Source organism: Cyanistes caeruleus, chromosome 5, assembly GCF_971803275.1.
Source record: "Cyanistes caeruleus chromosome 5, bCyaCae1.hap1.1, whole genome shotgun sequence".
In the NCBI taxonomy this organism is placed as follows: Eukaryota; Metazoa; Chordata; class Aves; order Passeriformes; family Paridae; genus Cyanistes; species Cyanistes caeruleus.
The window spans coordinates 2,203,660-2,230,681 of record NC_141705.1 but is presented as its reverse complement, the minus strand read 5'-3'; the positions used below and the strand labels follow the sequence as shown (position 1 = coordinate 2,230,681).

The 27,022-nt window shown below is 62.2% G+C and overlaps 2 protein-coding genes across 6 annotated transcripts in view; both read right to left on the bottom strand.

Annotated features, from left to right (window-relative positions):
* The window catches only part of VPS16 (VPS16 core subunit of CORVET and HOPS complexes), a 29,354-nt gene extending 7,293 nt beyond the window's left edge, over nucleotides 1-22,061 (bottom strand). Inside the window, exons 1-19 of one of the 5 annotated variants that reach the window (XR_015287449.1) lie at nucleotides 21,511-21,726; nucleotides 19,676-19,764; nucleotides 19,500-19,594; nucleotides 17,539-17,667; nucleotides 15,494-15,638; nucleotides 14,948-15,063; nucleotides 14,022-14,144; nucleotides 13,106-13,161; nucleotides 11,994-12,083; nucleotides 11,115-11,209; nucleotides 9,453-9,529; nucleotides 8,736-8,867; nucleotides 7,228-7,651; nucleotides 7,031-7,105; nucleotides 6,546-6,975; nucleotides 4,992-5,100; nucleotides 4,426-4,560; nucleotides 2,862-2,970; nucleotides 825-922 (exon numbers count right to left, since the gene is read on the bottom strand). Coding sequence is in view for 2 of the 5 variants with exons in the window: in XM_086891126.1 (XP_086747252.1) it covers nucleotides 825-922; nucleotides 2,862-2,970; nucleotides 4,426-4,560; nucleotides 4,992-5,100; nucleotides 6,546-6,581; nucleotides 7,524-7,651; nucleotides 8,736-8,867; nucleotides 9,453-9,529; nucleotides 11,115-11,209; nucleotides 11,994-12,083; nucleotides 13,106-13,161; nucleotides 14,022-14,144; nucleotides 14,948-15,063; nucleotides 15,494-15,638; nucleotides 17,539-17,667; nucleotides 19,500-19,594; nucleotides 19,676-19,764; nucleotides 21,511-21,563 (1,815 nt within the window). In the remaining 3 variants the exon portion in view is untranslated. Of the gene's footprint in view, nucleotides 1-824; nucleotides 923-2,861; nucleotides 2,971-4,425; nucleotides 4,561-4,991; nucleotides 5,101-6,545; nucleotides 7,106-7,152; nucleotides 7,652-8,735; nucleotides 8,868-9,452; nucleotides 9,530-11,114; nucleotides 11,210-11,993; nucleotides 12,084-13,105; nucleotides 13,162-14,021; nucleotides 14,145-14,947; nucleotides 15,064-15,493; nucleotides 15,639-17,538; nucleotides 17,668-19,499; nucleotides 19,595-19,675; nucleotides 19,765-21,510 lie in introns of all 5 variants that reach the window. The other 4 variants (XR_015287448.1, XR_015287447.1, XM_086891126.1 and 1 more) reach the window with 4 other exon arrangements.
* Nucleotides 22,062-22,160: 99 nt separating this feature from the next.
* On the bottom strand, nucleotides 22,161-24,115 carry NAT8 (N-acetyltransferase 8 (putative)). Its single transcript, XM_023948662.2, has one exon. It carries the CDS (start codon nucleotides 24,113-24,115, stop codon nucleotides 23,456-23,458), a length of 660 nt encoding a protein of 219 aa, XP_023804430.2. The 3' UTR covers nucleotides 22,161-23,455.
* Nucleotides 24,116-27,022: the final 2,907 nt, after the last annotated feature.

Below are 27,022 nucleotides of genomic sequence, written 5' to 3'. Positions count from 1 at the left end.
TTTGGGGTGCCCAGGAGGATTTTGGGGTGCTGAGGAGGTTATTTGGGGTGCTGAGGAGGTTTTTGGGGTGCCCAGGAGGATTTTGGGGTGCTAAGGAGGATTTTGGGGTGCTGAGGAGGTTTTTGGGGTGCCCAGGAGGATTTTGGGGTGCTGAGGAGGATTTTGGGGTGCTGAGGAGGTTTTTTGGGGTGCTGGGGAGGTTTTTGGAGTGCCCAGGAGGATTTTGGGGTACCCAGAAAGGATTTTGGGGTGCTGAGGAGGTTATTTGGGGTGCCCAGGAGTTTTTTTGGGGTGCTGAGGAGGTTTTTGGGGTGCTGAGGAGGTTTTTGGGGTGCTGAGGAGGTTTTTTGGGGTGCTGAGGAGGTTTTTGGGGTGCCCAGGAGGATTTTGGGGTGCTGAGGAGGATTTTGGGGTGCTGAGGAGGATTTTGGGGTGCTGAGGAGGATTTTGGGGTGCTGAGGAGGTTTTTGGGGTGCCCAGGAGGATTTTGGGGTGCTGAGGAGGTTTTTTGGGGTGCTGGGGAGGATTTTGGGGTGCTGAGGAGGTTTTTGGGGTGCCCAGGAGGATTTTGGGGGGCTGAGGAGGTTTTTTGGGGTGCCCAGGAGGATTTTGGGGTGCCCAGGAGGATTTTGGGGTGCCCAGGAGGTTTTTGGGGTGCTGAGGAGGTTTTTGGGGTGCTGAGGAGGTTTTTTGGGGTGCCCAGGAGGATTTTGGGGTGCCCAGGAGGTTTTTGGGGTGCCCAGGAGGTTTTTGGGGTGCCCAGGAGGATTTTGGGGTGCCCAGGAGGTTTTTGGGGTGCCCAGGAGGATTTTGGGGTGCCCCACCTGGCGGTACAGGCTGAGGGCCACGGGCTGGTTCTGCAGGGTCATGAAGAAAGTGCCGCGGTTGAGCTCGTTCTTGAGGTGCAGCACCACCGTGTAAACTGGGACAGCAGGGGGACAGTGTTGGGGACACGGGGACAGCAGTGGGGACATGGGGAGAGCAGTGGGGACATGGGGACAGCACAGGGGACATGGGGACAGCAGGGGGATATTGGGGACAGCAGGGGGACATCATTGGGGACAGCAGTGGGGACATGGGGACAGCAGGGGGGACATGGGGACAGCAGGGGGGACATGGGGACAGCAGGGGGATATTGGGGACAGCAGGGGGACATCATTGGGGACAGCAGTGGGGACATGGGGACAGCAGGGGGACATGGGGACAGCAGGGGGACATCATTGGGGACAGCAGTGGGGACATGGGGACAGCAGGGGGACATGGGGACAGCAGGGGGACATCATTGGGGACAGCAGTGGGGACATGGGGACAGCAGTGGGGACATGGGGAGAGCAGTGGGGACATGGGGACAGCAGGGGGACATCATTGGGGACAGCAGTGGGGACATGGGGACAGCAGTGGGGACATGGGGAGAGCAGTGGGGACATGGGGACAGCAGGGGGACATCATTGGGGACAGCAGTGGGGACATGGGGAGAGCAGTGGGGACATGGGGAGAGCAGTGGGGACATGGGGACAGCAGTGGGGACATGGGGAGAGCAGTGGGGACATGGGGACAGCAGGGGGACATCATTGGGGACAGCAGTGGGGACATGGGGAGAGCAGTGGGGACATGGGGACAGCAGGGGGGACATGGGGACAGCAGGGGGGACATGGGGAGAGCAGGGGGATATTGGGGACAGCAGGGGGACATCATTGGGGACAGCAGTGGGGACATGGGGACAGCAGGGGGACATGGGGACAGCAGGGGGACACAGGGACATCATTGGGGACAGTGGGGATGGGAACAGGGACATTTGGGACAGGGACAAGGGGTTCCCCCAGCCCCCAGAACATTCCCAGGGGTTCCCCAAGATCCCAGAACATTCCCAGGATCTCCCCCATCCCCCAGAACATTCCAGAATCTCCCCCAGAACATTCCCAGGGGTTCTCCCATCCCCCAGAACATTCCAGAATCTCCCCCAGATCCCAGAACATTCCCAGGGATTCCCCCAGAACATTCCCAGGGATTCCCCCAGAACATTCCCAGGGGATCTCCCAGAACATTCCTGGAGCTCCCCCATCCCCCAGAACATTCCCAGGATCCCCCAGATTCCAGAACATTCCTGGGGCTCCCCCAGAACATTCCCAGGGGTTCCCCCATCCCCCAGGACATTCCTGGATCTCCCCCAGATCCCAGAACATTCCTGGAGCTCCCCCATCCCCCAGAACATTCCTGGGGCTCCCCCAGAACATTCCCAGGTGATCCCCCTCAACCCCCAAAACATTCCAGGATCTCCCCTCGTCCCCCAGCCCATTCCCAGTTCCCATTCCCAGTTCCCATTCCCATCCCCCAGCCCATTCCCATCCCCCCCAGCCCATTCCCAGTTCCCCCAGCCCATTCCCAGTTCCCATTCCCAGTTCCCAGCCCATTCCCAGTTCCCATTCCCAGTTCCCAGCCCATTCCCAGTTCCCATTCCCATCCCCCAGCCCATCCCCATCCCCCAGCCCATTCCCAGTTCCCCCAGCCCATTCCCAGTTCCCATTCCCAGTTCCCAGCCCATTCCCAGTTCCCAGCCCATTCCCATCCCCCCCAGCCCATTCCCAGTTCCCATTCCCATCCCCCAGCCCATTCCCAGTTCCCCCAGCCCATTCCCAGTTCCCATTCCCATCCCCCAGCCCATTCCCAGTTCCCATTCCCATCCCCCAGCCCATTCCCAGTTCCCCCAGCCCATTCCCAGTTCCCCCAGCCCATTCCCAGTTCCCATTCCCAGTTCCCAGCCCATTCCCAGTTCCCAGCCCATTCGCATCCCCCCCAGCCCGTTCCCGGGTCCCCGTCCCTGTCCCTGTGGTGTCCCCGTGGTGTCCCCGCTGTCCCCTCACCCAGGTCGGTGTCCCCGCTCTCGATGGCTTTGCCCAGGGCCAGTTTGCTGCGTTTCATCTTCAGCAGCAGCGGCACCTGCTCCCCCGAGCGGGGCTCGTACTCCAGCAGCTGCGGGGACACGCCTGTCACCGGGGCTGGCACCGGGGCTGGCACCGGGGCTGTCACCTGGGCTGGCAGTGTCACCAGGGCTGGCAGTGTCACCGGGGCTGTCACCGGGGCTGCCAGTGTCACCAGGGCTGGCAGTGTCACCTCCCTGTCCTGCTGTCACCCCCCTGTGCTCCTGTCACCAGGGCTGTCACCGGGGCTGGCTGTGTCACCAGGGCTGGCAGTGTCACCCCCCTGTCCTGCTGTCACTGCCCTGTGCTCCTGTAACCAGGGCTGGCTGTGTCACCTCCCTGTCCTGCTCTCACCCCGCTGTGCTCCTGTCACCTGGGGCTGTCACCTGGGGCTGGCAGTGTCACTGGGGCTGGCAGTGTCACCCCCCTGTCCTGCTGTCACTGCCCTGTGCTCCTGTAACCAGGGCTGGCAGTGTCACCCCCCTGTCCTGCTGTCACTGCCCTGTGCTCCTGTCACCAGGGCTGGCTGTGTCACCTCCCTGTCCCATTGTCACGCCCCCCCATCCAACTGTCACCGGGGCTGGCCGTGTCCATCCCCGTCCCGCTGTCCCCACCTTGATGGCCAGCTCAGTGTCACCCCGTGTCACCCGGTGTCCCCACCTTGACGGCCAGCTCAGTGTCACCCCGTGTCCCCACCTTGATGGCCAGCTCAGTGTCCCCCCGTGTCACCCCCGTGTCCCCACCTTGATGGCCAGCTCAGTGTCACCCCGTGTCACCCCCGTGTCCCCACCTTGATGGCCAGCCTGTGTCACCCCGTGTCACTCCCATGTCCCCACCTTGATGGCCAGCTCAGTGTCACCCCCGTGTCCCCACCTTGATGGCCAGCTCAGTGTCACCCCGTGTCACCCCGTGTCCCCACCTTGATGGCCAGCTCAGTGTCACCCGGTGTCCCCACCTTGATGGCCAGCTCAGTGTCACCCCGTGTCACCCCGTGTCCCCACCTTGATGGCCAGCTCAGTGTCACCCCCGTGTCACTCCCATGTCCCCACCTTGATGGCCAGCCTGTGTCACCCCGTGTCACCCCCGTGTCCCCACCTTGATGGCCAGTCTGTGTCACCCCGTGTCCCCACCTTGATGGCCAGCTCAGTGTCACCCCGTGTCCCCACCTTGATGGCCAGCTCAGTGTCACCCCCGTGTCCCCACCTTGATGGCCAGCTCAGTGTCCCCCCGTGTCACCCCGTGTCCCCACCTTGATGGCCAGCTCAGTGTCACCCCGTGTCACCCCGTGTCCCCACCTTGATGGCCAGCTCAGTGTCACCCCGTGTCACCCCGTGTCCCCACCTTGATGGCCAGCTCGGTGTCACCCCCGTGTCCCCACCTTGATGGCCAGCTCAGTGTCACCCCTGTGTCACCCCGTGTCCCCACCTTGATGGCCAGCTCAGTGTCACCCCGTGTCACCCCCGTGTCCCCACCTTGATGGCCAGCCTGTGTCACCCGGTGTCCCCACCTTGATGGCCAGCTCAGCGCGGCCGCAGTCGTGGGCGCGTGTGGCGATGTCCGAGTAGGAGATCCCGGCCGCGTCCCCCAGCTTGAGGTTGATGGCCTGGGCCACCTCCTCGTCAGACTTGTCCTTCTGCTGCACCTGAGGGGACAGCCGGAGTGTCCCCGAGTGTCCCCAGGGGTCCCTGAGTGTCACTGAGTGTCCCCAGGTGTTCCTGAGCGTCCCCAGGTGTCCCCAGGAGTGTCCTCAGCTGTCCCCAGGTGTCTCTGAGTGTCCCCAAGTGTCCTCAGGTGTATCCCCAGCTGTCCCCAGCTATCCCCAGGTGTATCCCCAGCTGTCCCCAGGTGTCCCCAGCTATCCCCAGGTGTATCCCCAGCTGTCCCCAGGTGTCCCCAGCTGTCCCCAGGTGTATGCCCAGCTGTCCCCAGCTATCCCCAGCTGTCCCCAGCTATCCCCAGCTGTCCCCAGCTGTCCCAGGTGTCTCCAGCTGTCCCCAGCTGTCCCAGGTGTCCCCAGGTGTCCCCAGCTGTCCCCAGGTGTCCCCAGCTGTCCCCAGCTGTCGCAGGTGTCACCTTGTAGCAGGCCCAGTGTGCCAGGATGCGGCTGACGCCCTGCATGGCCGGGAGCCGCAGGAAGTCACAGATGCGGATGGCCAGCGGGTACAGGCGGCGCAGGACCAGCCTGGGGACACGGACACAGGGGACAGCGGGGTCAGAGGGGACAGGGGGGACACAGGGGACAGCGGGGTCAGGGGGGACAGGGGGGACACAGGGGACAGCGGGGTCGGGGGGACAGAGGGGACAGAGGGGACAGCGGGGTCAGGGGGGACAGGGGGGACAGGGGGGACACAGGGGACAGCGGGGTCAGGGGGGACGGGGGGGGACAGAGGGGACAGCGGGGTCAGGGGGGACAGGGGGGACACAGGGGACAGCGGGGTCAGGGGGGACAGGGGGGACACAGGGGACAGCAGGGTCAGAGGGGACAGGGGGGACACAGGGGACAGCGGGGTCAGGGGGGACAGGGGGGACACAGGGGACAGCGGGGTCAGAGGGGACAGGGGGGACAGAGGGGACAGCGGGGTCAGGGGGGACAGGGGGGACAGAGGGGACAGCGGGGTCAGGGGGGACACAGGGGACAGCGGGGTCAGGGGGGACAGGCGGGACAGAGGGGACAGGGGATATGGAAGGAACAGGGGACATGGAGGGGACTTTGGGAAGAGAGGGGACAGTGGGGGACAGGGGGACACTGTAGGGACAGGGGACACCAGGGGGGACAGGGGACACAGTGGGGACAGGGGACACAGAGGGGACAGGGGGACACTGTAGGAACAGGGGACACCAGATGGGGACAGGGGACACAGGGGGGGACAGGGGACACAGAGGGGACAGGGGGACACTGTAGGGACAGGGGACACACAGGGGGACAGGGGACACAGGGGGGACAGGGGACACAGAGGGGGACAGGGGACACAGAGGGGACAGGGGACACAGGGGGGACAGGGGACACAGAGGGGACAGGGGACACAGAGGGGGACAGGGGACACAGAGGGGACAGGGGGACACAGGGGGACAGGGGACACAGAGGGGACAGGGGACACCAGAGGGGGACAGGGGACACAGAGGGGGACAGGGGGACACAGGGGAGGACAGGGGACACAGGGGGGACAGGGGACACACTGTGGGGACAGGGGACACTGTGGGGCACAAGGGGTTGAGGAGCTGGGTTGGGTTTGGGAGGATCCCAAGGGCTTGGAGCTGCTCAGGAATGGGGGATGGGGAATTTGGGATGGGAATTTGGGATGGGAATTTGGGATGGGAATTTGGGATGGGGAATTTGGGATGGGGAATTTGGGATGGGGAATTTGGGATGGGGAATTTGGGATGGGAATTTGGGATGGGAATTTGGGATGGGGAATTTGGGATGGGGAATTTGGGATGGGGAATTTGGGATGGGAATTTGGGATGGGAATTTGGGACGGGGAATTTGGGATGGGGAATTTGGGATGGGAATTTGGGACGGGAATTTGGGATGGGAATTTGGGATGGGAATGGGGGATGGGAATGGGGGATGGGAATTTGGGACGGGAATTTGGGACGGGAGCCGCGGGCAGGCTCGGGAGCCCCCACCTGTCCAGCAGCACCTCGATGGTGAGCTGCTTGTACCTGTGGGGACAGTCAAGGGACAACCGGGATCACAACACCCCCGAGGGACCCGATCCCGCCCCGGGAGGGACCTCCAGAGGGATCTCTGAGATCCAGCAGGATCTCCAGAGGGATCTCCAGAGCGATCTCCAGAGGGATCTCTGAGATCCAGCAGGATCTCCAGAGGGATCTCCAGAGGGATCTCCAGAGGGATCTCCAGAGGGATCTCCAGAGGGATCTCTGAGATCCGGCAGGATCTCCAGAGGGATCTCCAGCAGGATCTCCAGAGGGATCTCTGAGATCCAGCAGGATCTCCAGCAGGATCTCCAGAGGGATCTCCAGAGGGATCTCCAGAGGGATCTCCAGGACGATCTCTGAGATCCGGCAGGATCTCCAGAGGGATCTCCAGAGGGATCTCCAGAGGGATGTCTGAGATCCGGCAGGATCTCCAGAGGGATCTCCAGGAGGACCTCCAGCTGGGACCTCCAGGAGGGATCTTTGAGGGATCTCCAGAAGGATCTCCAGGAGGATCTCCAGCAGGATCTCTCTCCAGGAGGATCTCCAGCAGGAGGATCTCCAGGAGGATCTCCACCAGCAGGAGGATCTCCAGGAGCAGGATCTCCCGCAGGAGGATCTCCAGCAGGAGGATCTCCAGGAGGATCTCCACCAGCAGGAGGATCTCCAGGAGCAGGATCTCCCGCAGGAGGATCTCCAGCAGGATCTCCAGCAGGATCTCCAGCAGGATCTCCAGCAGGAGGATCTCCAGCAGGAGGATCTCCAGCAGGAGGATCTCCAGCAGGAGGATCTCCAGCAGGAGGATCTCCAGGAGGATCTCCAGCAGGAGGATCTCCAGCAGGAGGATCTCCAGCAGGAGGATCTCCAGGAGGATCTCCAGCAGGAGGATCTCCAGCAGGAGGATCTCCAGCAGGAGGATCTCCAGGAGGATCTCCAGCAGGAGGATACTGGGTGAAGGTGAGCGGGATCCCGATCTGGTAGTCGCGGACGGCGTTGAGGACCCGCAGGTCCTGGCACATGCGCACGAAGCTCTCCGGAGGGAACTTGTCCAGGAAACACTTCCCGAAGGAAGCGGCCTGCGGGAAAAGCAGCGGGAAAATCCTTCGGCCTCCTCCTCCTCCTCCTCCTCCTGGAGAGAGGGAGAACCCCTGGGGACGGGAAATCCCATGGGACATCCCATGGGACAGGAAGAGGATCTGGAACATTCCGTGGGACAGGGAAGGATCTGGAACATTCCATGGGACAGGAAAAGGAGCTGAGAATATCCCCTGAGATAAAGAAGGATCTGGAACATTCCATGGGACACAAAAAGGATCTGGAACATTCCATGGGACACAAAAAGGATCTGGAACATCCCATAGGACAGGAAGAGGATCTGGAACATTCCATGGGACAGGAAGAGGATCTGGAACATCCCATGGGACACAGAAAGGATCTGGAACATTCCATGGGATGGGAAAAGGAGCTGGGAATATCCCCTGAGATAAAGAAGGATCTGGAACATTCCATGGGACACAAAAAGGATCTGGAACATTCCATGGGACAGGGAAAGGGGCTGGGAACATCCCATGGGACAGGAAGAGGATCTGGAACATTCCATGGGATAAGGAAGGATCTGGAACATCCCATGGGACACAGAAAGGATCTGGAACATTCCATGGGATGGGAAAAGGAGATGGAACATCCCATGGGACAGGGAGAGGATCTGGAACACCCCAAGGGACAGGGAAGGATCTGGAACATTCCATGGGACAGGGAAGGATCTGGAACATTCCAAGGGACAGGGAAGGATCTGGAATATCCCATGGGACAGGGAAGGATCTGGAACACCCCAAGGGACAGGGAAGGATCTGGAACATTCCATGGGATGAGGAAGGATCTGGAACATCCCAAGGGACAGGGAAGGATCCGGAACATTCCATGGGACAGGGAAGGATCCGGAACATTCCATGGGACAGGGAAGGATCCGGAACATTCCATGGGACAAGGAAGGATCTGGAACATTCCATGGGATGAGGAAGGATCCGGAACACCCCAAGGGACAGGGAAGGATCCGGAACATCCCATGGGACAGGGAAGGACCTGGAACATTCCATGGGGTAAGGAAGGATCCGGAACACCCCAAGGGACAGGGAAGGACCGGGATGGTGCCGGGCTCACCCTCAGCAGGGATTTCTGCGTTTCGGGCTCGTGCTCGTAGCCCGCGGCCTCGATGCACTGGCCCACGGCCTCGGGGAGCAGCTGCTGCTCCCGGATCTCCCGCAGGTACTCGTCGGCTTTCTGGCTCTGCTTCTGCAGGAAAAGCGGAGCTGGGGGGAGCTGGGGGGAGCTGGGGGGAGCTGGGGGGAGCTGGGAAGTGTTGGGATGCACTGGGATGCACTGGGAGGAGCTGGGAGGCACTGGGAAGCACTGGGAGGCACTGGGAGGCACTGGGAGCACTGGGAGGCACTGGGAGGCACTGGGAGGCACTGGGAGGCACTGGGAGGCACTGGGAAGCACTGGGAGGCACTGGGAGGCACTGGGAGGCACTGGGAAGCACTGGGAGGCACTGGGAGGCACTGGGAGGCACTGGGAGGCACTGGGAAGGACTGGGATGCACTGGGATGCACTGGGAGGCACTGGGATGCACTGGGAGGCACTGGGAAGGACTGGGATGCACTGGAATGCACTGGGAGGCACTGGGATGCACTGGGAGGCACTGGGAAGGACTGGGATGCACTGGGATGCACTGGGAGGCACTGGGATGCACTGGGATGCACTGGGATGCACTGGGAGGCACTGGGATGCACTGGGAGGCGCTGGGAGCACTGGGATGCACTGGGAGGCACTGGGAAGCCGGGATCCGGCCCCTCAGGATCCTTGGGAATGCGGGATCACCTCGTATTCCTTCTGTGCCTCCAGGAGGAGAGCGCCCGGAGCCATGGACGCGATCCGGAAAATCTCCTGGCTGGCTTCTGCAGGGACGGGATAAATGGGATAAACGGGCTGAGGGGGGCGGAGCCGCCCATCCCCTGCATCCGGGAATTCGGGATCTTAAATCCCAGCCCATCCCCAGCCACGGCAGCCTGGAAAGGATCCAGGCCGCTCCTGCTTGGACTCCTCCATGGAATCCTGGAATTGGGGTGGGAAGGGATCCTGAATCCCGTCCCATTCCAACCCAAACACCTCCCACAGTCCCATTCCAACCCAAACGCCTCCCACCGTCCCACCATCCCATAATCACCTCCCACCATCCCATCATCACCTCCCACCGTCCCATCCCATAATCACCTCCCACCATCCCATCATCACCTCCCACCATCCCATCCCATCATCACCTCCCACCGTCCCATCATCACCTCCCACCATCCCATCCCATCATCACCTCCCACCGTCCCATCATCACCTCCCACCATCCCATCCCATCATCACCTCCCACCGTCCCATCATCACCTCCCACCATCCCATCATCACCTCCCACCGTCCCATCATCACCTCCCACCGTCCCATCCCATCATCACCTCCCACCATCCCATCCCATCATCACCTCCCACCATCCCATTCCAACCCATCAACTCCCACCGTCCCACCATCACCTCCCACCGTCCCATCATCACCTCCCACCGTCCCACCATCACCTCCCACCGTCCCACCATCACCTCCCACCGTCCCATCCCATCATCACCTCCCACCATCCCATCATCACCTCCCACCATCCCATCATCACCTCCCACCATCCCATCATCACCTCCCACCATCCCATCATCACCTCCCACCATCCCATCCCATCATCACCTCCCACCGTCCCACCATCACCTCCCACCATCCCATCATCACCTCCCACCGTCCCATCATCACCTCCCACCGTCCCATCCCACCATCACCTCCCACCATCCCATCCCATCATCACCTCCCACCGTCCCATCATCACCTCCCACCATCCCATCCCATCATCACCTCCCACCGTCCCATCATCACCTCCCACCATCCCATCCCATCATCACCTCCCACCATCCCATCCCATCATCACCTCCCACCATCCCATCCCATCATCACCTCCCACCGTCCCACCATCACCTCCCACCATCCCATCATCATCTTCCATCGTCCCATTCCAACCCAACGCCTCCCGCCGTCCCAGCTGGATCCAATCCCAAAGTCCAGCCTGGCCTTGGGTGCTGCCAGGGATCCACAGGAAATCTGGGAATTCCTTGCCAAGATCCCAGCCCAATCTCCCCTTTCCCACTGGAAGCCATTCCCTGGCTCCTGGCCCTGCAGCCCTTTCCCAAATTCCGGCTGTCCTGGAGCTCCTGCAGGGACTCTGAGATTCCCTGGATTTCTCCCTTCTCCAGGGGAGCATTCCCAGCTCTCCCAGAGCAGAGGGGCTCCCAAATCCCAGAGCTTTTTGTTGGAAAGGACCTTAAATCCCAGCAATTCCCACCCCATCCGTGGGCAGGGACAGCTCCCACCATCCCAATGGATCCAAATCCATCCCAGCCCGGCCTTGGACACTGCCAGGGATGGAGATTCCACAGGGAATTCCCGTGCCGGGATCCCCACCTGGGATCTCGTGCAGGAACTCGTGGGAGGAGCGGGACAGGATCCGGACCCCGTCCAGCTCCGGCACCAGGTGCGAATCCTCATCCAGGACAAAGCTGGGATCCGGCTAAGGAGCCACGGCGGCGCCCAGCGAGGGAAATCCCGGGAATGGGGAAGGGCTGGGACACGGGGAAGGGTCTGGGAACACCCCTGGGGACAGGGAATTCCTTGGGATCATCCCTGGGGACTGGGAATTCCTGGGATGATCCCTGGGGACAGGGAAAGGAGCTGGGAGCATCCCTGGGGACAGGGAATTCCTAGGAGGATCCCTGGGGACAGGGAATTCCTTGGGATCATCCCTGGGGACAGGGAATTCCTGGGAGGATCCCTGGGGACAGGGAATTCCTGGGATGATCCCTGGGGACAGGGAATTCCTGGGATCACCCCTGGGGACAGGGAATTCCTGGGAGGATCCCTGGGGACAGGGAATTCCTTGGGATGATCCCTGGGGACAGGGAATTCCTGGGAGGATCCCTGGGGACAGGGAATTCCTGGGATGATCCCTGGGGACAGGGAATTCCTGGGATGATCCCTGGGGACAGGGAATTCCTGGGATCACCCCTGCGGACAGGGAATTCCTGGGATCATCCCTGGGGACAGGGAATTCCTGGGATGATCCCTGGGGACAGGGAATTCCTGGGATCACCCCTGGGGACAGGGAATTCCTGGGATCACCCCTGGGGACAGGGAATTCCTGGGATGATCCCTGGGGACAGGGAATTCCTGGGATGATCCCTGGGGACAGGGAATTCCTGGGAGGATCCCTGGGGACAGGGAATTCTGGGATCATCCCTGGGGGTGGCAGCAGCGCCAGGAGCGCTCCCCGCTCCCGAAGGATACCGGATGCTCTCCGAGGAATTTCCCACCACCATCAGCTGCCGCTCCCAGGCCAGCACCACGGCACGGTGCCGGCTCCGGGGCCGCGTGCACCTGCCGAGACAAACCCCTGGCACCCCAAATCCTGGGAATCCCAAATCCTGAGAATCCCAAACCCCTGGCACCCCAAATCCTGGGAATCCCAAATCCTGGGAACCCCCAATCCTGGGAATCCCCCAATCCTGGGAATCCCAAATCCTGGGATCCCAAATCCTGAGAATCCCAAACCCTGAGAATCCCAAATCCTGGGAATCCCAAACCCCTGCCATCCCAAATCCTGAGAATCCCAAATCCTGGGAATCCCAAATCCTGGGAATTCCAAATCCTGGGATCTCCAAATCCTGGGAATCCCAAACCCCTGCCATCCCAAATCCTGGGAATCCCAAATCCTGGGATCCCAAATCCTGGGAATCCCAAATCCTGAGAATCCCAAATCCTGAGAATCCCAAATCCTGAGAATCCCAAACCCCTGCCATCCCAAATCCTGGGAATCCCAAATCCTGCCATCCCAAATTCTGGGAATCCCAAATCCTAGGATCCCAAATCCTGGGAATCCCAAATCCTGGGATCTCCAAATCCTGAGAATCCCAAACCCTGAGAATCCCAAATCCTGGGAATCCCAAACCCCTGCCATCCCAAATCCTGGGAATCCCAAATCCTGGGAATCCCAAATCCTGGGAATTCCAAATCCTGGGAATCCCAAATCCTGGGAATCCCAAAACCAGGGAACCCCAAATCCTGAGAATCCCAAATCCTGGGAATCCCAAATCCTGGGAATTCCAAAACCAGGGAACCCCAAATCCTGAGAATCCCAAATCCTGGGAATCCCAAACCCCTGCCATCCCAAATCCTGGGAATCCCAAATCCTGGGATCCCCCAAATCCCTGGGATCCCCCAAATCCTGGAATCTCAAATCCCTGAGATCCCCAAATTCCTGGGATCCCACAACCCTGGGATCCCCAAATCCCTTAACCCCCAATCCCTGGGATCCCCCAAAAGAACCCCCAAATTCCTGGGATCCCCCAAATCCCTGGATCCCAAATTCCTGGGATCCCCTGAGGGAACCCCCAGCTCACCAAACCATCTGCTTGGGAGGGGAGCGGATGCCGGTGTTAAAGTCAGAGAATTTCTCCTGTGGGAGAGGAAAGGGGTTTGAGATACACCTGGAGGGGTCTGGGATACACCTGGAGGGGATCAGATACACCTGGAGGGGTCTGGGATACACCTGGAGGGGTTTGGGATACACCTGGAGGGGATCAGATACACCTGGAGGGGATCAGATACACCTGGAGGGGTTTGGGATACACCTGGAGGGGTCTGGGATACACCTGGAGGGGTCTGGGATACACCTGGAAAGGTCTGGGATACACCTGGAGGGGATCAGATACACCTGGTGGGGTCTGGGATACACCTGGAGGGGATCAGATACACCTGGAGGGGTCTGGGATACACCTGGAGGGGTGTGGGATACACCTGGAGGGGTGTGGGATACACCTGGAGGGGTCTGGGGTACACCTGGAGGGGTCTGGGATACACCTGGAGGGGATCAGATACACCTGGAGGGGATCAGATACACCTGGAGGGGATCAGATACACCTGGAGGGGTTCAGATACACCTGGAGAGGTTTGGGATACACCTGGAGGGGTTTGGGATACACCTGGAGGGGTTTGGGATACACCTGGAGGGGTTTGGGATACACCTGGAGGGGTCTGGGAGATTCCAGGTGTGGCTCTGGAAGGGATCAGAGCTCTGGGAAAGGTGGGAAATATTCCAGTGTCAGGGAAAAGGAAAAGGAAAGGGGAAAAAGGGAAAAAAAAGGGGAAAAAAGGGGAAAAAAAGGAAAAGGAAAAGGAAAAGGAAAAGGAAAAGGAAAAGGGTTGGGTTTGGGAGAGAGGGAAAGCACCAGCAGCAGCTCTGGGATGGGGGGTGGTCTGACCCCCCCAGGGACCCCCCCAGGGACCCCCAGGGACCCCCAGGCCAGGGGGGCTCACCTTGAGCGAGGCCGGTCCCATCCAGACGGTGCCGGAGTCGGAGAAGAGCGCGAGGTGCCGGTGGGTGAAGGACACGGCCATGTGCAGGAACGGCCCCGCCGAGGGGCTCAGCCCGGGGGGCGCCTGGCCACGACAGGGGGGACACCGGGGGACACTCAGGGTGACCCCCCAAGTGACGTGCTCGGAATGGGGGGCCCTTCCCGGCCACCCAGCCCTCGGCTCTTATCCACACTGCTGCTGGGAGAGCGGCAGGGAGGGGTGGGAGAGAGGGGGGGGAGTGGGGAGGGTCCCTGGGGACGGAGAAAGGAGCTGGGAGCATCCCTGGGGACAGGAGAGGATTTGGGAGCATCCCTGGGGACAGGGAATGGGTTTGGGAGCATCCCTGGGGACAGGGAATGGGTTTGGGAGCATCCCTGGGGACAGGGAGAGGAGCTGGGAGCATCCCTGGGGACGGGGAGAGGATTTGGGAGCATCCCTGGGGACAGGAGAGGATTTGGGAGCATCCCTGGGGACAGGGAATGGGTTTGGGAGCATCCCATGGAATAGGAAAATGACCTGGGAGCATCCCTGGGGCCAGTGGGGCCATGGGGCCATGGGGCCATGGGGCCATGGGGACATGGGGCCAGTGGGGACATGGGGACAGTGGGGACATGGGGACATGGGGCCAGCGGGGCCAGTGGGGACATGGGGCCAGTGGGGCCATGGGGACATGGGGCCATGGGGACATGGGGACAGTGGGGCCATGGGGACATGGGGCCATGGGGACATGGGGACATGGGGCCAGTGGGACATGGGGCCAGTGGGGCCATGGGGACATGGGGCCATGGGGACATGGGGACAGTGGGGCCATGGGGACATGGGGCCATGGGGACATGGGGACATGGGGCCAGTGGGACATGGGGCCAGCGGGGCCAGGTGTCCCTCACCAGCACGGAGCAGGAGGTGCTGTCCAGCAGGAAGAGCTCCTGTCCCAGGGCCAGCAGCACCACGGTCACCCTGTCCTGGGACAGCACGGACCAGCAGGACGGGGGCTTCTGCAGCCCTGCGGGGACAGGGACAGCTGGGACAGCTGGGACAGCTGGGACAGGGATGGGGACAGGGATGGGGACAGGGACAGCTGGGACAGGGACAGGGGACAGGGACAGCTGGGACAGGGACAGCTGGGACAGGGACAGCTGGGACAGCTGGGACAGCTGGGACAGCTGGGACAGGGACAGCTGGGACAGGGACAGCTGGGACAGGGACAGGGACAGCTGGGACAGGGACAGGGACAGCTGGGACAGGGACAGCTGGGACAGGGACAGCTGGGACAGCTGGGACAGCTGGGACAGGGACAGCTGGGACAGCTGGGACAGCTGGGACACAGGGACACCCCATGACACCTGGGACAAGAGGACAGGGGACACAGGGCCAGGTGACACAGGGCCAGGGGGACATGGGGCCATGGGGACATGGGGACAGGTGCCACCCACCAGGGATGTCGGGCAGGCGGCGCAGTTTGAGGTCCTCGATGTTGGTGGCCAGGGAGAAGCGCAGGGCCCCGGTCAGGATGGCCACGCCCGTCCCGAACTCCGTGTGGAACACCTGAGCCTCCAGCACGTGGTTCTGGAGCACCTCCTGCAGGGACAGGGACACTGGGGACACTGGGGGGACACTGGGGACACTGGGGATACACTGGGGACACTGGGGATACACTGGGGACACTGGGGACACACTGGGGACACACTGTGGGGACACTGGAGCACCTCCTGAGGGGACAGGGACACTGGGGACACACTGGGGACACTGGGGACACTGGAGCACCTCCTGCGGGGACAGGGACACTGGGGACACTGGGGACACATTGGGGACACTGGGGACACACTGTGGGGACACTGGGGACACTGGGGACACTGGGGACACTGGGGACACACTGGGGACACTGGGGACACATTGGGGACACTGGGGACACACTGTGGGGACACTGGGGACACTGGGGACACTGGGGACACTGGAGCACCTCCTGCGGGGACAGGGACACTGGGGACACTGGGGACACATTGGGGACACTGGGGACACTGGGGACACACTGTGGGGACACTGGGGACACTGGGGACACTGGAGCACCTCCTGCGGGGACAGGGACACTGGGGACACTGGGGACACATTGGGGACACTGGGGACACTGGGGACACACTGTGGGGACACTGGGGACACTGGGGACACTGGAGCACCTCCTGCGGGGACAGGGACACTGGGGACACTGGGGACACTGGGGACACTGGGGACACTGGGGACACATTGGGGACACTGGGGACACACTGGGGACACTGTGGGGACACTGTGGGGACACTGGGGACACACTGGGGACACTGTGGGGACACTGGGGACACACTGGGGACACTGGGGACACACTGGGGACACACTGGGGACACACTGAGGGGACACTGTGGGGACACTGAGGAGCGGCAGGCTCTGCCCCCCCCCCCCGGGTTCCGGCTCTTTCCGCCCCCGGCTCCCCCCGGGGTCGATTCCGCACCCCCCAAACCCCCCCGGGCACCCGAGGAGGGGAAAGGGGAGCTGGGGGATTCTCGGGAAGGAATTCCGGGATGGAATTCCGGGATGGAATTCCCACGGAAGCTGTGGGTGCTCCCGGATCCCCGGAAGTGCCCAAGGCCAGGCCTGGAGCAGCCCGGGCTGGGGGGACGTGTCCCTGCCCATGGCAGGGCTGGAACGGGACGGGATTTAAGGTCCCTTCCCACCTGTCCCACCCCAAATCCCAAATCCCAAACCACAAATCCCAAATCCCAAACCACAAATCCCAAAATCCCAAATTCCATCCCAAAATCCCAAATCCCAAATCCCAAAATCCCAAATTCCATCCCAAAATCCCAAATCCCCAATCCCAAACCCCAATCCCGATCCCCAATCCCAAACCCCAAACCCCAATCCCGATCCCCAATCCCGATCCCAAACCCCAATCCCAAACCCCAAACCCCGATCCCAAACCCCAATCCCGATCCCGATCCCCAATCCCAAACCCCGATTCCAAACCCCAAACCCCGATCCCAAACCCCGATCCCGATCCCAAACCCCGATCCCAAACCCCAAACCCCAATCCCAATCCCGATCCCCAATCCCAAACCCCAAACCCCGATCCCAAACCCCAATCCCGATCCCAAATCCCGATCCCAAACCCCAAACCCCGATCCCAAACCCCAAACCCCGATCCCAAACCCCAATCCCAAACCCCAAACCCCAATCCCAATCCCGATCCCAAACCCCAATCCCGATCCCAAACCCCAATCCCAAACCCCAGACCCCAATCCCAATCCCGATCCCAAACCCCAATCCCGATCCCAAACCCCAATCCCAAACCCCAGACCCCAAACCCCGATCCCGATCCCGATCCCAAACCCCAATCCCGATCCCAAACCCCAATCCCAAACCCCAACCCCCGATCCCGATCCCGATCCTGATCCCGATCCCAAACCCCAATCCCAAACCCCAATCCCCGCTCCCGATCCCGGCCGCTGACGTTGCCCATGCTGAAGTGCCGTCGGAACTCGCACAGCAGGCTGTACACCAGCACCGTCCCGTCCTCCTGGATGCACAGCAGGTCCTCTCCTGCCGTCCAGCCCAGCTGCACCAGCCGCCCGCTCTTCCACTGCGGAACCACCAGAACCTCACCGTGAGCTCCAGAACTTCACCCACAGCTCCAGAACTTCACCGTGAGCTCCAGAACCTCACCCACAGCTCCAGAACCTCACCCGCAGCTCCAGAACCTCACCCAGAGCTGGGACACCTCATCCACAGCTCCAGAACCTCACCCAGAGCTCCAGAACCTCACCCGCAGCTCCAGAACCTCACTGTGAGCTCCAGAACCTCACTGTGAGCTCCAGAACCTCACCCACAGCTCCAGAACCTCACTGTGAGCTCCAGAACCTCACTGTGAGCTCCAGAACCTCACCCGCAGCTCCAGAACCTCACCGTGAGCTCCAGAACCTCACTGTGAGATCCAGAACCTCATCCCGAGCTCCAGAACTTCACTGTGAGCTCCAGAACCTCATCCAGAGCTCCAGAACCTCACTGTGAGCTCCAGAACCTCATCCAGAGCTCCAGAACCTCACTGTGAGCTCCAGAACCTCACTGTGAGCTCCAGAACCTCACCCAGAGCTCCAGAACCTCATCCAGAGCTCCAGAACCTCATCCAGAGCTCCAGAACCTCACTGTGAGATCCAGAACCTCACCCAGAGCTCCAGAACCTTGTCCACAGCTCCAGAACATCGTCCAGAGCTCCTGAACCTCATCCAGAGGTTCAGCACTCATCCAAAAATCCAGCACCTCATCCAGAGGTCCAACACCTCACCCACAGCTTGGACACCTCACCGTGAGTTCCAACACCTCATCCAGAGCTCCAGCACCCCACCTGCCCTGGCTCTGCATGTCCCTGCAGGTGTGGCACTGTCCCCATGTCCCCCCCAGCCCCTGGCAGGGGAGAGGAGAACGTTCCTGTGGCTCCAAACTCCATCCCATCCTCCCATCCCACCCCTGGGGCACCAGGGACAGGGTTCTCCTGCTCCAAACCCCATCCCATCCTTCATCCCATCCTTCATCCCATCCTCCATCCCATCCTCCATCCCATCCTCCATCCCGTCCTCCATCCCATCCTCCATCCCATCCTCCATCCCGTCCTCCATCCCGTCCTCCATCCCGTCCTCCATCCCGTCCTCCATCCCGTCCTCCATCCCGTCCTCCATCCCGTCCTCCATCCCGTCCTCCATCCCGTCCTTCATCCCGTCCTCCATCCCGTCCTCCATCCCGTCCTCCATCCCGTCCTCCATCCCGTCCTCCATCCCGTCCTCCATCCCGTCCTCCATCCCGTCCTTCATCCCGTCCTCCATCCCGTCCTCCATCCCGTCCTCCATCCCGTCCTCCATCCCGTCCTCCATCCCGTCCTCCATCCCGTCCTCCATCCCATCCTCCATCCCATCCTCCATCCCATCCTCCATCCCATCCTCCATCCCATCCTCCATCCCATCCTCCATCCCATCCTCCATCCCATCCTCCATCCCATCCTTCATCCCATCCTTCATCCCATCCTTCATCCCATCCTCCATCCCATCCCTGACCACCAGCGACAGGGTTCTCCTGCTCCAAACCCCATCCCATCCTCTTCCTCCAGCCCAGGGCAGCTCCCTCTTCCCCCCTCCCCAAACCCGGGCTGTCTGTCCCCAAACCCGGGCTGTCTGTCCCCAAACCCGGGGTATCTGTCCCCAAACCTGGGCTGTCCGTCCCCAAACCCGGGCTGTCTGTCCCCAAACCCGGGCTGTCTGTCCCCAAACCCGGGCTGTCTGTCCCCAAACCCGGGCTGTCCGTCCCCAAACCCGGGCTGTCTGTCCCCAAACCCGGGGTATCTGTCCCCAAACCTGGGCTGTCCGTCCCCAAACCCGGGCTGTCCGTCCCCAAACCCGGGCTGTCCGTCCCCTCCCGGCTCACCGGGACGCTGGCCAGGAGCAGCCCTGAGGACGTGTAGATCTCCAGGAGCGGGCGGGCACCGGGGGTCTTGTCCCGCCGGGAATTCCTCAGCAGAGCTGGGAGAAGGAGGGGACATTCCCGGAGCTGTCACCGGCACAGCCCCGGATGGGGGCGGGGTCCGGGGGGGCTGCACCCACCTATGGGACCCCCATAGGGGGCAGCTGCCACCACGCAGTCACGCAGGTCCTCCCGCAGCCCCCATTCCATGGAGTAGAGCTCCAGCTTCCTGCAGAGACACAGATGGGATGGATGATGGATGGATGATGGATGATGATGGATGGATGATGGATGGATGGATGGATGGATGATGGATGGATGATGGACGGATGGTTGGATGATGGTGGATGGATGGATGATGGATGGATGATGGATGGATGATGGATGGATGGATGATGGATGGATGATGGATGATGGATGGATGATGGATGATGGATGGATGGATGGATGATGGATGATGGATGGATGGATGATGGATGGATGATGGATGGATGGATGGATGGATGGATGGATGATGGATGGATGGATGATGGATGGATGGATGGATGGATGATGGATGGATGATGGTGGATGGATGGATGGATGATGGATGGATGATGGATGGATGATGGATGGATGGATGATGGATGATGGATGGATGATGGATGGATGGATGATGGATGGATGATGGATGGATGGATGATGGATGATGGATGGATGATGGATGGATGATGGATGGATGATGGATGGATGATGGATGGATGGATGATGGATGGATGATGGATGGATGATGGATGGATGATGGATGGATGATGGATGATGGATGATGGATAGATGGATGATGGATGGATGATGGATGGATGGATGGATGATGGATGGATGATGGATGATGGATGGATGATGGATGGATGGATGATGGATGATGGATAGATGGATGATGGATGGATGATGGATGGATGGATGGATGATGGATGGATGATGGATGGATGGATGATGGATGGATGATGGATGGATGATGGATGATGGATGGATGATGGATGGATGGATGGATGATGGATGGATGGATGGATGGATGGATGATGGATGGATGGATGGATGATGGATGGATGATGGATGATGGATGGATGATGGATGGATGGATGGATGATGGATGGATGGATGGATGATGGATGATGGATGGATGGATGGATGATGGATGGATGATGGATGGATGGATGATGGATGGATGATGGATGGATGATGGATGATGGATGGATGATGGATGGATGATGGATGATGGATGGATGATGGATGATGGATGGATGATGGATGGATGATGGATGATGGATGGATGATGGATGGATGATGGATGGATGATGGATGGATGATGGATGATGGATGGATGGATGATGGATGATGGATGGATGGATGATGGATGGATGATGGATGGATGGATGATGGATGGATGATGGATGATGGATGGATGATGGATGGATGGATGGATGATGGATGGATGGATGGATGATGGATGATGATGATGGATGATGGATGGACAGACAGACAATCAGCAGGCGCAGGGATGGAGGAACCACAGATGGTGCCCACCCCCAAACCAGCCCTGGGACACCCCAACACATCCCAGGCTCCTCGAATCCCCCCTGGGAACCCCAGAGACCCCCAGGAACGCCCCAGACCACCCCGAGGAGCCGCTCCCACCTCGGGACCCTCCAGCGCCCCACAGGAGCCTCCTCCACCCTAAGACACCCCCTGGGACCCCCCAGCCATGCCCGGGACCCCTTTCCCAGCCAGCCCAAACATCCACGAGACCCCTCCGGGAAACCTCAAAACCCCACAGACACCCCGGGACCCTTCAGCCATCCCCGGGACCCCCAAGACTCGTGAGGACCCCCGGGACCCCCAGGCGGCCCCACAGACCCCGGCCCAGGCCCCGAACCCCGCCCCGGCCATCTCCGGGACCCCCCCCAAACACAGCCGGGACCCCCGCGCTGCCCCTCACCGGTAGAAGGTCTCCTCGCCCAGCGGGTTCCAGTTGGCCGTGTAACAATCCATGGCGCGGCCGGGACGGGGGAACCGGGATGGGGAGAGGAGAACCGGGACCGAAACCGGGATCGGGACCCGGCGGACCCGGCGGTCCCAGCGCTTCCCTCACGGCGCTTCCCTCACGGCGCTTCCCTCACGGCGCTTCCCTCACGGCGCTACGCTGTGTACGTCACGTCCTGACGCTGGCCTGGGCGGCGCCGTCTTGGGTAAGGGCACGGGCAAGTGAATAGGGAGCAGCCGCCATATTGAGTGAGGGCAGGAGGAAGGCGGAACCGCCGCCATCTTGGGTGAGGGCAGATGGAAAGGCGGAACCGCCGCCATCTTGGGTGAGGCAGAGGGAAGGCGGAACCGCCGCCATCTTGGGTGAGGGAAGGAGGAAGGCGGAACCGCCGCCATCTTGGGTGAGGGCACAGGCCTTGTCCCCCAAAGTGTCGCCTGTCCCCCAAAGTGTCGCCTGTCCCCAAAAGATTTCCCCTCTCCCCCAAAATCTCCGTAGTCCCCGAGTGTGTTCCCAATTGCCTCTTTTCCCCAAGGTGTCCATAAGAAGACCCCCGTTCCCCCAAGGCGCTGACACGCGGATGTTAAACTCCAGAAGTGGCGGAGCAGTTATGAGAGCAGGTATGAATTTATTCAGCGCTGAGGGATCATTCCTCCTGAGGCACGCACACCTCGGAGACTCCTTTCTCCCTTTTTTTATTCTCTACAGACTAGGGTTACACCATATGCCTAATACATATTCATTTGCTAACCCTGCTTGTTCCTGTTTCCTATTAAAATTAGTAGGAATCCAAAGAATCCACAAAGAATCGAAGGAACCCCCTCATCCTGCGCCCAATTTACTTATTTCATTTCACTCCTTATCTTCAGTCTTTATTCTCCTCCTGCCCTTACGGGAGCACTCAGCTCTTCACACGAGTTTTGTAGCCCCTTTTTTACTCAAAGCATTTCTTTATAGGCCATTCCTAGTTGTTAATTTCTGTGTTTGAGGCTGGGGTGATGCCTGGCAGCCCAGGGCTGGGTTTTGGGGCCATGGCAGCGCCTCAAGTCCCGGCCTCACGGGGCTGGGGAAACGCCTCCTGTGCCAGGTTTGGGGTTTGTCCCGGGACAACAGGTTTGGGGTTTGTCCCGGGACAACAGGCTTGGGGTTTGTCCTGGGACAACACCTCCTGTGCCAGGTTTGGGGTTCCTCCTGGAGCAACACGTTTGGGGTTTGTCCCGGAGCAACACCTCCTGTGCCAGGTTTGGGGTTTGTCCCAGGACAACAGATTTGGGGTTTGTCCTGAAGCAACAGGTTTGGGGTTTCTCCCAGGACAACACCTCCTGTGCCAGGTTTGGGGTTTGTCCCGGGGCAATGCCTCGTGTGCCAGGTTTGGGGTTTGTCCTGGGGCAACAGGTTTGGGGTTTCTCCCAGGGCAACACCTTGTGTGTCAGGTTTGGAGTTTCTCACAGAATAACACCTCGTGTGCCAGTTTTGGGGTTTCTCCTGGGACAATGCCTCATGTGCCAGGTTTGGGGTTCCTCCCGGGGCGGCACCGCCCGTTCCAGGTTTGGGGTTTCTCCCAGGACAACACCTCCTGTGCCAGTTTTGGGGTTTCATCCAGGACACCACCTCCTGTGCCAGTTTTGGGGTTTCATCCAGGACACCACCTCCTGTGCCAGTTTTGGGGTTTCTCCCAGGACAACACCTCCTGTACCAGTTTTGGGGTTTCATCCAGGACAACACCTCCTGTGCCAGTTTTGGGGTTTCATCCAGGACAACACCTCCTGTGCCAGTTTTGGGGTTTCATCCAGGACAACACCTCCTGTGCCAGTTTTGGGGTTTCATCCAGGACACCACCTCCTGTGCCAGTTTTGGGGTTCCTCCCGGGGCGGCACCGCCCGTTCCAGGCGCCGCTCGGGCCCTACTTGGCGCCGTCCCCCAAATCGTGGCGGTAGCGCAGGACCTGGAAGTTCAGCAAGGTGCCCAGCAGCGAGGGGTAGGAAGCGCCCACCCTACGGAACCCCACGCCCTCGTAGAGCCGCTGCGCCGCCACCTGCACCACGGAGGTGCTGAGCACCACGGCGCCGTAACCGCGGGCGCGGGCGAAGGCCAGCACCTCCCGGCACAGCGCCTGGGCCAACCCTCGGCCCCGGTGCTCCCGGCCCACCGACATCCTCCTCAGCTCCAGCTCGCCGCCGCCCGCCGGCTCCACCGCCACCATGCCCGCCACCGTGCCGCCCTCCTCGGCCACCCAGAAGCGGCAGTCGGGCGAGCGCAGGTAGGCGCCGGCCACGTCGCACAGGTCGGTGCCCAGCGCCTCGCGCACGTACTCGGCGCACACCGAGCGCACCAGCAGCCACAGCAGCACCAGCGCCAGCGCCACCGCGCCCAGCCCCAGCACCCAGGAGCCGGCGGCCGCCCGCGCGGCCACGAAGACGGCCAGCAGCGCCAGGCGCACCCGCGACGCCCGCAGCACGTGCCGGAAGCCGGCCGGAGCGTGCTCCAGGATGCCGCGGGCAAAGAGAGCTCGGACGGCCTCGTAGTCCTGCTCCTGGTACTGCCGGATGCGGAACGACGCCATGGGGGCACCTGGGGGGGATAGAGGGGGGTCAGGGCAGTGCCGGGAGCGGGGATGGACGGGGAAAAACAGATCCGCTCACTGGGGTGGTGCAGGGGGTCAGGGCAGTGCTCACATTCTCAGGGACCCCCAGAACACCCCCAGACCCAGCCCTGGGGTGGCACAGGGGGTCAGGGCAGTGCTCACATTCTCAGGGACCCCCAGGGTACCCACAAAACATTTGAGGGATAGCACAGGGGGTCAGGGCAGTGCCGGGAGCGGGGATGGACGGGGGAAAACAGATCCGGTCACTGGGGTGGTGCAGGGGGGTCAGGGCAGTGCTCACATTCTCAGGGACCCCCGAGGTACCCCCAAAACTTTTGAGGGATGGCACAGGGGGTCAGACCCCCCAGGACACCGCCAAAGACATTTGAGGGATGGCACAGGGGGGGCCATGGCAGTGTTCACCTTCACAGGGACCCCAGATCCCATCTTTGGGGTGACACAGGGGGGTCAGGGCAGTGCTCACATTCACAGGGACCCCCGGGGTGCCCCCAGATCCCATCTTTGGGGTGACACAGGGGGGTCAGGGCAGTGCTCACATTCACAGGGAACCCCGGGGTGCCCCCAGACACAGCCCTGGGGTGGCACAGGGGGTCAGGCAGTGCCCAGCCAGGGACCCCCAGGGTACCCCCAAAACTTTTGAGGGATTGCACAGGAGGTCAGGGCAGTGCCGACATTCACAGGGACCCCCAGAACACCCCCAGACCCAGCCCTGGGGTGGCACAGGGGATCAGGGCAGTGCCGACATTCACAGGGACCCCCAGGATACCCCCAGATCCCATCTCTGGGGTGGCACAGGGGGGTCAGGGCAGTGCCATAGATGGGGACCCCCAGGATACCCCCAGATCCCATTTTTGGGATCCACACGGGGTCAGGGCAGTGCCCACCTTCACAGGGACCCCCGGGGTGCCCCCAGATCCCATCCCTGGGGTGGCACAGGGGGGTCAGGGCAGTGCCGGTGCCATTCCCGCCCGGGGGATCCCCCAAAACCAAGGGGGGGAAGAAGCGGGGGGTCCCTCCCCGCTCTCGAAGGGCCCTCAGGGGTTCTTCCCCCGAGCCCAGTGGGGCAGGGGCTGGGCCTGGCACACCCTGGGGGGGCAGCGGGGGGAGAGCAGCAGGATTTGGGGGTGCCCCACTCACCTCCCCGGAACCCCGACACTCACGAACCGCCCCGGGCAAAGGTGGGAAGTGCCAGTGCCAGAGGGGGCAAAGGGACAGGCGGGGACACGGGGACAGCCCCATCCCGAAGGGAAAAGGATGGGGGGGGGGTCCCCCAAGTTACCCCAAACCCCGCAGGATCCGCTCAAACCTCACCCCAGCCCCCCCAAAAAATCCCTCCCAGCCGCCCCCCCCACCTGCTGCTACCGGCGCTGTCGCTCCTCACACCGGGGCCGGCGGCTCCGCAGCTCCTCGGGGCGAACCGGGGGGTCCCTCACGGGGTCCCGGGGGGCTCGCTGACCCCCCCGGCACCACGCCGAAGGGGTTTGGGTTATTTTTTTGGGGGGGTTTTGTCTCCCGCAAGCCCCAGGCCGGGCTGCGCCGGCGGCTCCCGGCGCTGGAGGATGCCGGGTGAGTTCAGCCCATGGGTGCGGGGCTCGCTCGGCTCTGGGGGGGCTCCGGGGGCAGCCCGGGGAGGGGAGGGGGGGACACCCCCAGTTCGGGCCGTGGCAGGCCGGAGGAGGCTCCGGCGGAGCTGCCAGCGCAGGCGCCGAGCGGGGAGCGCTGCCCCTGCCGATGATGCCACAAACCCACCCCGGGGGGGCTGCGGGGTCACCGCGGGGGGATTCAGGGGGAGCAGCAGCCCAGCCGGGCACGGGGGACCCCCCAAACCCCGGGGATGGGGCAGCGATGGGGGGTGGGAGGGGGGTCCAGCCCCTCCCGGTGCGGGGAGCCAGGGTCACCCCGGGGGCTGGGGAGGGGACACGGTGGCGATGATCCCCCCCCTTCCCCCCCGGGCTGGAGCCTCCCCGTGGGGCGTCCCGGGGGTCCCGGAGGTGTTGGGGACCCCCCGAGGAGCGGCCCGGCCCAGCGGTGAGGGCTCTCCTTTATCTGGGGAGGGGGCACAGGGACGGGAGGGTCCCTTCAGCCTCCTTGGGGACCCCCCCACCCCCAGGGGGGACACGGTGAGCTCAGGGCCGAGCGGGGCACAGCCCCCCCGCCCTGGCAGGGCCGCCGGGGGGGGTTAAGGGGGGGGGGGTCACCCCATTTTTGGACCCTGCGGACCCCCCCAGCGCCCCCCCGGCCCTGCTCGGGACTCGGGGTGCTCCGCGCCGCTGCCCCCCGTGTTCCGGGGGCTCCAGGGGGTGCCCGGCTCCTCTGAGCCCCCCGCAGCCCTCAGGCCCCTCTCTCGGTGTCCCCAAAGTCCCAACACCCCCCAGTGCCCCCTCACGGCCCAAGGACCCCCCCCCGCCATTGTCCCCGTGAGGTCCCCGGAACCTCACAGGCCCCCCCCGGTAGCCCCCAGACCGTCCCGGTGGCACCGGCACTGTCCGGCCGCCCCACGCTGCAGGCACCCATTATCCCCGTGGGCCGGTGATGGTCCCAGTGTCCCCTCAGTGTCCCCCCGGTGTCCCCTCGGTGTCCCCCGAACCCCCTCGGTGTCCCCTCGGTGTCCCCCGAACCCCCTCGGTGTCCCCTCGGGGTCCCCTCAGGGTCCCCCCTGTATCCCCTCAGGGTCCCCCCAGCCCCTCCCCCTTCGCGCCACAGACGAATCTCGCACCCTATTGGTCCCTGCAGCCGCCCCGCCCCGCCCCTCCCGCCGAAATCAGCCAATAGGAGCCCAGAGCTGAGGAGAAGGGCGGGACAACGCTCACGCGCGCGTCGAGGGCGGAGCCACGTGATCCAATGGGGACGGGGCGAGAGGGGCGG

Coding starts and splice junctions, on each gene's coding strand:
- NAT8 (XM_023948662.2), bottom strand. CDS start 24,115: ATGGCGTCGTTCCGCATCCGGCAGTACCAGGAGCAGGACTACGAGGCC.